At 41.3% G+C, this 14996-nt stretch overlaps 1 protein-coding gene across 1 annotated transcript in view; it reads left to right on the top strand.

The window, feature by feature from the left end:
- The window catches only part of Dnah14 (dynein axonemal heavy chain 14), a 225464-nt gene that overhangs the window by 138530 nt on the left and 71938 nt on the right, over positions 1-14996 (top strand). The window contains 5 exon segments of the mRNA XM_037211077.1: positions 1268-1438; positions 5165-5332; positions 6027-6119; positions 12428-12622; positions 14574-14735. Of these exon segments, the coding sequence (XP_037066972.1) occupies positions 1268-1438; positions 5165-5332; positions 6027-6119; positions 12428-12622; positions 14574-14735 (789 nt within the window).

The raw sequence follows: 14996 nt of genomic DNA, 5'->3' as shown, positions 1-14996 counted from the left end.
TGCCATGGTCATGGTGTCTCTTCATAGCAATGGAAACCCTAACTAAGGCAGTAACACACACCTTTAATCCTAGCACTCTGGAGGCAGAGGTGGATGGATCTCTTGAGTTCAAGGCCATCCTGGTCTACAGAGAGAGTTCCAGGACAGCCAGACTATACAGAGAAACCTTGTCTCAAATCACCCCCTAAAAAAGAGGATGAGGAGGAGAAAAAAGAAATGAAGGAAGAAAGAAAAGGAAAGAAGGAAGGAAGAAGGGGAAAAAAGAGAGAAAGAAAGAAAGGAAGGAAGGAAGGAAGGAAGGAAGGAAGGAAGGAAGGAAGGAAGGAAGGAAGAAAAAGAAGAAAGTATGGTACTTTTCTTCCCTTGCTGTAGAAGTTCAGCCCTCATTTGCACAGGAGTTCTAAATCAGAACTGAAAGCGTTGACCACATCAGCACTTGACAGTACCTCACAGCCAGGTACAGTGGTGCCTGTAGTCCAGTATTCAGGGGGCAGAGGCAGGAAGATCTCTGAGATCAAGGCCATCTTGTTCTACATGAAAAAATGTAGGCAAGTCAAAGCTACAGAGTGGCACCTTGTCTCAAAAAAGGGGGGAAGGTAATAAAAAAAGTCCCTCACTGTCACCTACACTGGCAACATTTGCAACCAGGCTGTGGTTTCTGGTCCTGGCAAAACCTCTTAGATAAACCTGAGACATTACCAAACCTTTGCGGCGATCTCCTCGGCCAGCGAGAAAGAATGACCACCACTCAAGGATTCTTCTCAAATCACACTTTATTGGAGAGCCTTTTGATTAAGGGAGAGCTGGAAGCGAGGGGCCCCGAGCACTAAAAAGCAGCTGCTTATATAGGGATAAGGGGCATGGATCGCTCCTGGACTGGCTGACATTAGCTTGCCACCACCAGGCGCCACGGGATTGGCTAGGGACCAATATATATATAGCTTGTGCATGCGCAAAGCCGAGGCGCGTATTTCATCGAAAGCATTGTCTTATAAGTTGTATATCTCCAGGATGCAAGGAAGTCAGTGCCATCTTATAATGGTGACTGTCCCGGCTCCCTGCAAACCTCCTCCCACTAGGCAGTTTTCTCGGGCTTTAACTTGCCCATCCCATAAAAACATTCAGGTTGTTACTTACAGAAGTTGATGACTCTTACCTTGGAAAGATTTTTCTATTTTTGTAAAACATAAGCCCACAAAACGTGAGCTTTTATTTTGCACAATACCCCGTTAATGTTGATTATATGTTATTTTTTCATCTCTTACAGCTTCTGCTGGGGTTGATGCAGGCAGACAAGAGCATTATCAACTCCAAAGAGATGGCTGCTCAGCTCTTTGTTCATGAAGCCAGCCGGGTGTTTCATGATCGTTTAATCGAACCCAGTGAAAAGAACCTTTTCTATCAGCTTCTCTCAAAGGAACTCCAGAACCATCTGCAGGTGTGTTCTTAAACATACATCAAGTGGAGTTTTGCACACACAAAAAATGTCTTCAAATATGTCTGTGATATTGATGAAAGCAACTTTTGTCCTTTAAGAATTCCATTTCTTACTTGAAGACATTGGCGAGCACAGCTTGAGATATGAGGGAAATGATCAAGCCTTGATTCCTTTGTTCATGATTCTGGCCTCTCAGAACCTCCACACTGCGCCTCCCTCTCCACAGCCAGTAGAAAGGCCCATGGGAGTTGCCAAGACCCTGTCTTTCCCCACTCCTTTGACCTTTAGCCTCCTTGCTGTCTCTTTTAATGCAGGTCACAGAGAAAATCGCAGTCAGCTGACTCTTGTCAGAGTCTTGAAGCTCAAGGGGCAGTGAGTCGGCTCTCTTCACTGCATCATCCCGAGACACCTGAGGATGATGTTGGGGCATAGCCAAACATAGTGAAACAGAATTGTAGGATGCAAACTTTATCCACAGAGCTCTACTTCTATAAATGTGCACATAAACAAATATATGTAAATATGTGTCTGACATGAATATTTAAATAGGCACATGTATATTATGGTTCTGAGATAATTACAAAGTCAGAGATTTTAAAATTTTTATAGACATCCCCTTTGCTATATTCTCTTTCTTCAGATTATCTGCCTTTTAATCTAGACTTACCTTAATATTATCATTTATGCTGGCCCATATCTCTCTGATTCTTCAATCTTTTTTAAAGTCTGTTGAAATACATTGGCATTTAGGACCTCAACATAATACCTTTTCCATCTCCACATCCACCAGCCTACCTCCTCCCATCAATTGTCTAGAATCTCCTACAGTTCTTCCCAGAATGCAGATCTTCCTTTGCCTCCCTGGAGCTGCCCTTGGACCATCTCTTCCCTAGTCCTTCGAACGGGTGCTGGATCTCCAACCCTTCTGTTCATATCTGTCTTCCCTAGCAGCCTGAGAGGCAGTGGGATCTGGTTCCAAGGCCCTCCCTCATGAGTGGTATACCTTGAGCAAACGGCCCCTCTGTGCCTTGGATTCATGACATCTAAGCAAGGGCAGTGATTTCCTACCCCATAGGTCTGTGCTGAGAATGAGCAACTCTAATGAAAATAAAACATTTAGAATTGTTTCTGATACATAGAAAGTGATACATCTAAGCTATTATGATACTGAAAAATACTCTTATGTCTACATGTTAAAGATTTATTTATTTAGTAAATGTATATGGGTGTCTTGTCTGCGTGTATGTCTTCACACCAGAAGATGGCAGTCTAAAACTACAGGTATAGATAGTTGTGAGCCCCCATGTGGGTGCTGGGAATTGAACCTAGGACCTCAGTGCTCTTATCCACTGAGCCATCTCTCCAGCCTCCTACATTTTAAATACAGGCAAGAAATTTGGTGGAAGTAATCTGAACTGAACCTTAAGAGAGAGAGGACTGTAAGCCTATACCACGCTGCCCTGGCTATCTCCCATTCAATGTGTTGGAAAGCATTCCTCATCTACTTTCATTGTGCCCTCTCCACCATCAAGATGTCCTGCTCTAGTGTTGGCCCTTGTCTCCATGCCTCTATGGACACCAGAAGTCTCAACATGCGCCCCTGTCTTCCAACCAGAATGCAAGTTAGTCTCCACAGCCTTGGCTCCTGGTCATTGGTCAGACTCAGGTCATGCACAACACATGAGTTAAATAATGCAGGCTCAGGAAGGCTGTTCCCCACTGTGAGTGACCTCTAAAGGAGGTCCAGCACTCAGGAATGGCAAGGTGGGCAGCCTCAGTTACACAGGATGAACAGGTCTTTAGAACTGTTGGACATAATAGTATGTATTTGAGGTGGTAAATTGTTTTATTTAGTTTTTATTTCACATTTTAATGACTTTATAGTCTGTACATATATGAAACTATAACTTGTCAGTTTACAATATGATCATTTTTTTAATTCAGTGCATACTTTTGACCTTTTGGTAACCTTTCTGGCCAGTACCAACCTCCATCTAGACGGTGACTTTTCTTTGTATAAGACTTGTGGGACTTGCCTATCACAGACCTGCCTTAGCACTTTCCAATCTACATGCCTCATAAAGACAGAGTCATTGATTTATCTCTTGATAAATCTCTGGAATTCAACTTAATATAAGCATTCAACAAATACATCTAGGATGAATAAGTAAAGAATGAATGAAGGGTGGGGCTGGCCAGATGGCTCAGCAGGTGAGTTTTTGTCCTGAAAACCTGACATCCTGAGGTCTCACCCCTGTCTCACATGAAGGTGGAGGAGAGACCCAACTCTCACCCCCCACCCAAGTCATCCTCTGACTTCCACACATGCCCATACACATACAATAATAAATTTTGTTTTAAAAAGAATGAATGAGGGAATAGACAGACTAGTAAAAGAATAGTCAGAAGAGAGTTCATTGCTTCCTGTCCTGTGGGGAGCTCCTGGCCTCCTGTAAGTGCCCCCCCACACACACACAAGTCCTTTTTCACCTTTTATTACAACAAGGAGCAGATCCAAAGGCAACACATAATGAGGAAGCACTTTCATGGGAACAGGTTTTCCTTAGCCGCCATCAGCCCTGTGGGTGGCAGAAGCAGCTATAATTCCCCAAATTAACAACCAAACTTTGCTTACAAACACAAGGATATAAATTATTAGCATGCGAATTAACACCTAATTAGTTGGTTGTCTTTTTTAGAGAGTGGAATGTGACTCTAATAATAGGGAACATAATGCACGAGGCGCTGTCTGGAGAGCTTTACACCCCATTCCTGCTTTAATCTTCATTCATAATGCCTCTGTGATGTAGGCCCTGTTATTATCCTCACTTGACACAGTGCGGAGCAGAGGAAGGGTACCCAAGGTTACGCAGCTGATCAAGTGATGGCATCATCGTCCAAACCCAGTATATCTGATGTCACACAGTCTCTTAGCCATCATGCCATTCCATCCCTGGACCATCCTTTGCTAAGCGAATGACTTCTGAACACCCATCAGGAATGTCCCATGCTAGATAGCAAACAAGGAACCTGCTAAGGACTACTGGAAGTTGTGTGGACACCGCCTGCAGCCACCTCTAGCCAGGAGCTACAGGACAGCTCGCGGGAGCTCTGATAAACCAGTGCAGGCACCTGGAGCTCTGATAAACCAGTGCAGGCACCTACCTCTGTGGTGAACAAGAGGGAAAGGGCCATTCGCTGTGCTGGTTTTAGAGAAGAGGAAAATTCTGAGACTGTCAACTAGGAGAGAGCAGCAGGCTTGGTATGAAAGAGAACCAAAACCATACAGAGTAGACCAAGAAAGGAACTGTGCAAAGCCACAGGACTGGGGTGGTTACTGACAGCTGATGGAGGAAGAATCCTTTTCTCACATTGTCAGTGGAGCTACAGGCTATCTATCTCCATCACAGAGCTCTCAGCACAAAGGAGAGTTTGTGGACAGAACTGTATTTCAGTATTCTTGGCTTCCTTTATAACACTTGTATTTTATTAGAAGCATTAAAAAATATTATTTTGAGGAGGGGTCCACAAGCTTCACTTCCTGAAGGAACACAGATGTGCACGCGCGCACACACATACACACAAATAGGTTAAGAACCTGAGTCCTAGGATCCACCGCCAGAGGTTTCTATGACAGACAGACTGGTCTTAGTAAAAGACAGAATTTCAATGTAAAGAAAATTTTAATTGATCAAATGCTCTCACTGAGTTCCTATTTCACAATAGGTTCCATGGAGTCCTGAAAACCTGATGAATAACCCAGTTTTATTTGTGGACTTTGTGGATGTAAATAAACCTCACAGAAAAAAGGTCTACCAGAGCACCAATAACTATGACAAACTTTTCAACATACTTTCGGAATTCCAAATGAAGTTGGGTTCAACATCTCTGGAGGTAAAGACACATGAAAACCTGAAGAGCACTAAACATGTATATGTTTACTTGTGTATATCTCAAATATTTTAAAGTATGTATGCCTGAGGTAGGGGAGGCAGGGCGTCCCCTTGGGTTTCAAAGCGGACCATTAGAAACATAGTTGCTTGTGGTTTTCTCTGTACTGTGTCTCAGTGGCAGCCAATTGTAAAGATGGGGTGTAGAACCAAGGAGGCTGCAGGGGATTGAATGACAGAGATAACGGTTAAGAAACGCAGGAGAGTGTAGCAGCAGGGTCCAGAGTGACAAACACATGATGCCTGGGCTCTTTTCGTCTTGTCCATTGCTCTGATGAGCGGAGGCCTACTGAAACAGAGATGCCAACCAAATCACACAAACCATGGGTAACTTCCTAAGTCTCTCCCACCAGCCACTGTCCATGCAGAGCGATAGGAAAGCGACCTAGATACCATTTTTCTGCTCTTCGTCCTGTTCCCTCAGCCCCATGAAGGCCCAGGTCAGCTCACCAAAATAGCAAAGGAGAGCGTAAGCTCGTGAAAATCTGTCTTCTCTAAATGTTGACATAGACTGTTAACTGGATCTAGGCCACCGTCCTACTAAAAAGTCACTCTCACGCCTGTTTCCTTGCATGTACAACCGTGATGCACACTTGATTTCTCTAACCCTGTAATTGGTTTCTTTGCTACACTTCTAGATGTCTCACACGATTGTGTTCTTCAAGGAAGCTGTAGAACATATTACAAGAGCTACCAGGATCCTCCGACAGCCAGGGAGTCACATGTTACTGGTATGAATTTCAGTTCTTCAAATGTTTTTAAGTTTGCAAAATAAAAATTCAGAAACTCCAGTAAAATCCACATACAGAAGCTGTATTCAAATAAATTATGAAAATCCCAATAATAGAGTCATAGAACAGGATCTTTGTCTTCATTGTTTGCAGAAGAAATTTGCTGGCACAGGGCCATGTTATTTGTTTGGGAAAGGCCCCTTCTATGGCTAAACCAGATGTGCTTGGCACCACACGCAGTATGTCCTAGCATTAATCTGGCATCTACACAGGTGGATCCTGGCTTCAAAAATAGTTCACTAAGTTGGATGCTGATTTAAAAAGAGGAGCCGTTGCACAAAGATGCATTTCTTATGAGAATAAATGACAGCTGAATTAGTGGAAATTTGCAAATACGTGGAATAGAGAAAAGGTTTTAAAGAGCTAAATAAAATCCACAATATTGGGCCAGCAAGATGGCTGGCTCAGTGGGCAAAAGCACTTGCTGCTAAGCCCAGCAGCCTGAGTTCAATCCCGGGACCCACATGGTAAAGGGAGACCCTACTCCTATGAGCTGTCTTCTGGCCTCACACCCAGGCTATGTCATGTATGTGCGCGGCACACACACACACACACACACACACACACACACACACTAAATAAATAAATAAATAAATAAATAAATAAATGTAGTAAAACAATTTTAATCCATGATACTTAGCCAATTGTATAAACACATTATTTAATTTGTTATTTATGACTACCATTTATACTTTATTTATAACTTTTTTCTCCATAAAAAATACTTTATCTTGCATGTATGACAGCCAGAGTTTGACTGAACAATCCTTTTTTACATAGACATTTGAACAAAATTAACTAAAAGGGATTTTAGAATGAGAAAGTAGAACCAAGAAACACAATACAAAGTAAATCTCCTCCCCCCTCCCCCCGCTCCCCGGCCAGCTATTTTCTTACTAGCTTTCCCATTCATAAATGGTATCACATGAGTCCTCCCATTTCTTCTGTCTGGAACTCCAGCCTGTGGGATGGTGCTGCAGCCTGCTAGGGTCGGTCTTCTCAATTCAATTAGCCTAAAAGCTCCCTCACAGACATGCCCAAAGTTCGTCTCCAAGGTGACTACAGATCCTGTCGAATTAGAAAATACCTTAGAAAAATGAAAGCAATTACACTGTATGCCTAAAGCAATAGGAAATCTATAGGTCTAAAGGCTTATACTTGAAAAGAAGAAAACTTCAAATCAATAGCCTAGATTTCTGCCTCAGTAAACTATAAAAAAAGATAATCAAACCCAAGGCTAGCAAAAAGAAGAGAATAATAACGGAATAGGAAAAGGCAATAGAAAAACAATTGAGGATTTCGGTGAACCCAAATGTTGGTTCTCTGAAGGATCAAGAAAATCCCCTGAGCTAGACTGACTTGAACAAGACTCAAGTTCAAATCAATAGTCAAGGGCTATCAATGTCACTTCTACCATTACAGAAATAGGAGGGGCCACAGGAAATAGTAAATTAGACAGCTTCTAGGAGATGGGCATTTTCCTAGACAGACACTGCCTTAGGCTCTTTCCCTGTGGCTGTGATAAAAAAATAAAAAAATAAATAAAATAAAAAAAAAAAAAACGCCCTGACACAAGCAACTTAAGGGAGAAGGGTCTCTTTGGGCTCACAGTTCAAGGTACAGTCCGTCACAGCAGGGACATCGAGGCAGCAGGGGCTTGAAGCGGCTGGCCACGTGACCTCCATAGTCAGAGGAAGGACATGGTGGATGCATGCTTGCTGCTCAGTTTCCTTTCTCCACATACACAGCCCAGGATCCCAGTCAGGGGATAGTCCTACTCACAGTAATATGGTTTTCCTTCATAAATTAATGTCAAGATAATTCCTCTTGAGCATGCCCAGAGGCCTGTCTCCCAGATAGTTCCAGGTCTCTCTAAGGTGAGAATTAACACTGATCATCACAGACACAAACATGAAAATTGAAGAAGTTGAAAGCCCTAGTAGGTCCATCACAAATAAACAAATTTAATTCAGCATTCAGAAACTTCCCGCAAGGAAAATCTCTTCTCTTCACAATTCTTTTTTGTTTGTTCGTTGTTTTGAGTTTTTTTTTTTGTTTGTTTGTTTGCTTTGGTTGGTTGGTTGGTTGGTTTTGGTTTTGGTTTTTCAAGACAGGGTTTCTCTGTAACTTTGGAGCCTGTCCTAGAATTCACTCTGTAGACCAGACTGGCCTCAAACTCACATAGATTCACCTGTCTCTGCCTCCTATGGTCCAATTTGGACAGCATATTGTCAGCAGTCAAAGCAAGGGCAGTTTCTTGCCCAAATGGCTAGCTTTTGCCATAAAGAAAGCAAACTCCATATGGAGGTTCTTCAATGCTAATCATCCTTTTTTTGAAATATATTGCTGCTGTCAGGAGCAGATTTGTCTCACTGTCATGAAAAGCCTTAGTTATAAACACCTTAAATGCCATATTCTGTAGGTCTTTGAAGTATTTGAAGACCATTTATCTATCTAAATATATCTGCTTAACTTTGGAAACATAGCTAATATGACTACAAGTTTGATTATTATAGATGACTATTAACACATATATATGTGTATGTGTGTTAATATATATACATATACACATATACATATATACATATATATATTGGTTTTTTTGAGACAGGGTTTCTCCGTGTAGCTTTGGAGCCTGTCCTGGAACTCACTCTGTAGACCAGGCTGGCCTTGAACTCACAGAGATCCACCTGCCTCTGCCTCCCGAGTGCTGGGATTAAAGGCGTGCGCCACCACTGCCTGGCTTAACCTATATTTTTTAATTGTCATTACATTTTAAATGAGCTGCATAAGCATAATACCCCAAGAAAGAGTAGAAACATATATACAGTATAACAAAATTAACTTTAAATTTATATCAATAAGCCAAAATCTATACCAATGTAAAATATTTTGAGATTAACAGTTTTTGGATTAAAGTAGATTCAATAATCTACCCTTTTATCTTATCATTTCTATATCATATCCCCCTTTTTTCTTTTAGAAAGAGATCTTTGAATTTAACTCCTTTGTCTAGCTTTTTTCCTGACTATGACCAATAACAATTTGTAACCAACCCCCCTTAAATGATAACAAACATTCATAACCCATTTTTGGGAATGTGAGCACTATTTTCTCTAGACTGCTTCCTGTCATCTGGGGTCACTGGCATCTTTGGGGAAACCTTGAGAAAATTAAGGATAATGATTAATTCTTGGCTGTAGCAGTCTATGAGGCTGGATCATTAGCAGCCTTGAAGTTGTTCTGGATGTAGAACCCACAAACTATAACAGAGGCATTCTGAGATGTTGGTCACCTGGGCCATCCATTTTCATTGGTGTTTGGTTGCCTTGTTCTGAAAATACATAAACTTTTAAAGGTATCATATATTACAAGTATGGAATACGTGGTATGTATAAGTCAGTTAAAGATGATTTTTTGTTTTATGTTTGAGCAGGTAAAATATGCACTACATGTATTGTAGTTTTTCTAGGTTTATTTCTTTCTTTTTTTTTTTTTTTTGGTTTTTCGAGACAGGGTTTCTCTGTGTAGCTTTGCGCCTTTCCTGGAACTCACTTGGTAGTCCAGGCTGGCCTCGAACTCACAGAGATCTGCCTGCCTCTGCCTCCCAAGTGCTGGGATTAAAGGCATGCGCCACCACCGCCTGGCTTAGGTTTATTTCTTTATGTCTATAGCCAGAATTTCAGGGGATCTTCCATGATCAAACCTGATCTATATTAATCTGTAATGAATCCATAGCCTCTCATTTCCCATAGAAATAAAAGCATAACCTCTCTCCCAAAGCAACACACCTTTTGACTTCCATTTTGAAGTCAAGACACTATTAAAATATATGGGTTGGTTTAATCTACCAGCTTTGATAATCAAATGTTTCTTAGCAGCTATCACACATCAGTAGTCAAAAAATTTAAAGACAACACAATAACATACAGGATTCAGACTCCCCATGTATTCTCCATCTTTGCTTGGCTTTTCCCTTTATATTACTTTATTCTTTCTTTAAAGACTTTATTATTTTTAAACTATTTTTTCCTATGACTGTCTATATCATTTCTCTTTTCTCTTTCAAGCCTATGTACATTTTTAAATACACTGTAACCTGTTTAGAGTTGTTTTTTCTGTCTGGATCTGCCTTTACTACGTGTCTGTAATCTTTTCTGTCTGCACGAGCAAAACTTAAACCCTCCAGGATTAGTTCATGGATTCTGGTGGGGCTTGCACTGACCGCTCAAGCCCTCAAGCAGTGACTGGGAGACTCATCTCTGTACCACAGCTAGCATGAGAGATATGAGACTAGAAAGCCTCATTTGGCTCCATTTTGGTGTGTTTAGAACCTTTTTAAAGCTTTCTCAGGTCTGATGATGTAGATGCCAGATGTTTGGGCGCCATATGCAGGCAGAGTTTCTCTGTGTCTTGGAAGCTACTCCCAAATAACCATTCAGAGACTTATTATTAATTATAAATGCTTGGTCAATAGCTTAGGCTTATTACTAACTAGCTCTTGCAACTTATATTAACCCATTTTTATTAATCTATGTGCTGCCCCAAGCCTATATGGTGTAATATTATTCAGAGATAAAAATAAGTAAACTGAAGCTGGAAGATGGTTGGGTCAGTAAAGTGCATGCTGCACAAGCCTACAGAGTTTGATCCCCACCACCCATATCAAATGCTGAACATGGCGGCTTGTACTTGTAATTCCACTACAGACAGGAGAATCCTAGGAGTTTGCTGACTAGCCAGGCTATCCTAATCAGCAACTCCCAGTCTGCAGTAAAAGACCCTGTCTCAAAAAACAAGGTGGACTGCTTCTAAGGAACAACACCTGAGGTGGACCTCTGGCCTGTACGTGAAAGTACCCTCACATGTACCTGTAAACTCATATGCAGCCATGAACACACACCAACACCCAGCCAACTACCCCAACACACAAGCTATTAAGCTGGCAAAGGATATGGTGAATCATAAAGGCATATTACTAAGAGAACTCAGATAACCTGGAAAACGATATGCTTGCAGACTCCAATTACATTACATTATATTCAGAGAAAAAGACAGAACTGTGGAGATGGTAGGAATATCAGTGGTTGCCAAGCGCTTGCTCAAGAGGGAAGCTCCAACAGTTTTTTTAATGTGATGAAATTCTGTTTGATAATGTAATCATGAATGCATTTTAAGATATGTCTTAGTTTGGGTTTCTATTGATGTGAGGAGACACCATGACCACAGCAAGTCTTTTAATTAGGGTGGCTCACTTACAGTTTCAGAGGTTCAGTCCGTTATCATCATGCCAGGGAGCATGGCAGCATGCAGATAGATGTGGTGCTGGAGCTGAGAGTCCTACATCTTGACTCAAAGGCAACAGGAAGTTGACTGATTATCACACTGAGTGAAGCTTGAGAAAAGAGACCTCAAAGCCCACCCCCACAGTGACACACTTCCTCCAACAAGGCCACACCCACTCCAACAAGGCCACACCTCCTAGTAGTGCCACTCCGTTTGGGGGCCATTTTCTTTCAAACTGCCCTACTGTATAACTGTCAAAACTGCAGAGCTTCACAGCTAAAGACTGAGCCTTAGCATTCTTTTTGAGACAGGGTCTGACATGTCGCAGGTCAACCTTGAATACCCTGTGTAGCCTAAGTTGACCTTGAGCTTATGATCCTCCTTCCACCACCTCCCAAATGCTGGGATTACAGGAGTATACCACCTTATATGGTATGAGAGGATCAGGCCAGGGTTTGGTCCATGCCAGGCAAGCACTCTAAACATGGAGCTGCATCCTCAGCTCAGTGTTCACAAATGTGTGTGAAGTAATTTCATCATCACCAGAGAACATTCATTATTACCTAAAAGAAATTTTGTATGAATGAAGTATCAGATATTGATAATGGCATACTATTGGTTTGTAAGTTGATTTGTGCTATTTTTCCAGGCTATCAGTACAGTAAAATTTCATATATTTTAAGAGGCTATGGAGATATTGAATGTAGGTGATTGTCTTATAGCCTGAAATACGCTTACCGTAAATATTTCTAGTATAAACAAAGAAAGAAGTACTTATTGATTGATTCCCAGAAAATACACAGGCATCACGCCCTTCATTTTTGTGGGTGTTTAATCATTTGTGTGTGCTAGGAATGGAACTCAGGCCTTGTCCTTGTTAAATGAGTAGTATTCCCCAGTGCTAAATCCCGAACTCCCAGACTTTATGAATCAGATGTTGGGTTTGTTGTTTGTTTTCAAAGATTGGGATGGATGGATGTGGGAAAGAAACGTACGCAACCTTAGCCTGTTACGTGGCAGAGCACAAAGTACACCGAGTGCCCATAGCTCACAACTATACCATCTCAGAGTTCAAAGAAATGTTGAAGAAGATGTTCATTCAAACTGGTCTGGAAGGGACCCCCACTGTTGTCATGATTTCCAACTTACAAGAACAAGTAAGTGCTGGACGTCTTCTCTACTTGCTGAAGTTTGATGTGCATGCCCACCTCCCACCCCCAGAAGGCTCACATTCCTGTGAGTGAGTTTCCTCTTCGCACACCGTTTCAGCCGTCTGTATTCTCTGTGTTCATCCAGTCGGCCCACAGGCTGTGTTTGCAATCACGCGGTCGTACTGCGTAAACAAACAGCAGAAGGATTTCCTGTCTTTGTCACTTCCATTTTAATCAGCAGATTGGAAGTGGTCACGCCCTGGAGCAAATCAGCCACTTTGTGTCAGAGCTGGTCCTGTTCTCTGCGCACGGATTGTGTGTCATTTATGTGTGTGTGTGTGTGTGTCATTTATGTGTGTGTGTGTCATTTATGTGTGTGTCAATTATGTGTGTGTCATTTATGTGTGTGTGTCATTTATGTGTGTGTGTCATTTATGTGTGTGTGTGTCATTTATGTGTGTGTGTGTCATTTATGTGTGTGTCATTTATGTGTGTGTCAATTATGTGTGTGTGTCATTTATGTGTGTGTCATTTATGTGTGTGTGTCATTTATGTGTGTGTCATTTATGTATGTGTGTCATTTATGTGTGTGTGTCATTTATGTGTGTGTATGTGTGTCATTTATGTGTGTGTCATGTGTGGGTGTCATTTATGTGTGTGTGTAATGTGTGTGTCATTTATGTCTGTGTCATTTATGTCTGTGTCATGTGTGTGTGTCATTTATGTGTATGTTATTTGTGTGTGTGTGTGTGTGTGTCATTTATGTGCGCCGCAGCACCTTCAGGCACATCCCTTTCTCTCCTTCATTCATCGTTATCTGGGTTTTCCTTGCAGGATTGGTTTTGTTTTTGTTTTTGTTTTACATATAAGCAAAAACGTCCCCACTGTTTTGCACAAATTGTGTCCTTTTACTGTCAAAGCGTAATTAGGAATGTCGCTGCAGGCCATGTCCACTCCTTATGGCAAAATTCAAGGGGATGTCGTACACGACTTGTGTTCTGACAAAAATATTTCCTTCTTGGGTCTCTGAGGAGTTGAAGATTAGTTAGTTATAGTTGAAAATTAATTAGGATAGAAAGTGCATTAGACACATCTTGGATTTACCAAAATAGGATAGATAATGGAATTATTTTCTCTGATTTGTCAAATACCTGTTTAGGTATTTATTACTTGTATATATTGTATATAGTTATAGTACTTTTATATATAGTTTTTCTTTTGTTAGTTATAACCTTTTGCTTTTTTTTCTTTTTATTAAAATAGAAAAGGGGAAATGTGGTGGTATTCTAATTGTACTGAAAAATGATTTTGATTATATGTTAATAAATAAAGTTGCCCGGGTCAGAGCTATTAGAGCCATAGACAGAGCGTGGCGGTGGTGGCGCACACCTTTAACCCCATAGATCTCTGTGTGTTCAGGGATACAGCCAGCATTGGAGACATATGCCTTTAAGACCTGGGGGGCTGTACATATAGACAGTGATGAGGCAGTCACATGTTTGGGTTTACAACCAATGAGAAGGCAGAATGACTATGAAACGACTTACACACAGGGAAATAGCTCTCTTTCGGGAAGCTAAGACCACCGCAGGAGGAAGGGTGAGATTTTAGCTCTGAGCTCTGATCTCTTGGCTTTCTCTTTTACATTGGTTCTGTGTTTCTTATTTAATAAGACAGTTGGTTACATCTACACTTCTTGACACAAGGTCTCTGCCCGGCTCATGGCCGTGCACCCCCTAACCCAGGCACTGGCATCCACTGGGTACCAAGTATATGTCTCTCTGACATATTTGAATTGATGGGTGGGTAGATAAAGCCTATCTTGATGAGAATAAATTAAGATGTCAGCTTTCGTGGTAAGTAGCCTCAGTTACCCTTAAATGCTGATGCTTTCTTGGTTTGTTTAAAGCAGAATGTATGATTTATTCATCCCTGATTAATGTATGTTTCACTTAAGGCATCATTTCTGGAAGATTTGAACTACATTGTCAATGGAGGAAAGATTGCTAACATGTTTGAAAATGAGGAGCTGGATTCTATTATTATGAGAATTAGAACCTTTGCTGACCAGTCTGATTTCATAGATGACAGAAAATATTTGCTCTCAGTATTCCAGAAGGTACTGTTTTGTGTCTTGACTTTATCGAATTGTTATGGTAAAGTTAAAGCAGACCACAGTGATAATTCTGTACATGATTTTCCACTTGTACATAATTTCTTTAGTTCATCGAATGAGTCTTAAAAGTTAAAACAAGGGGCTGGAGAGATGGCTCAGAGGTTAAGAGCACTGACTGCTCTTCCAGAGGTCCTGAGTTCAATTCCCAGCAACCACATGGTGGCTCACAGCCATCTGTAATGAGATCTGGCACCCTCTTCTGTA

This window comes from Peromyscus leucopus, chromosome 15, assembly GCF_004664715.2.
Source record: "Peromyscus leucopus breed LL Stock chromosome 15, UCI_PerLeu_2.1, whole genome shotgun sequence".
NCBI lineage: Eukaryota > Metazoa > Chordata > Mammalia > Rodentia > Cricetidae > Peromyscus > Peromyscus leucopus.
This window is presented reverse-complemented; position numbering and strand designations above follow the sequence as displayed.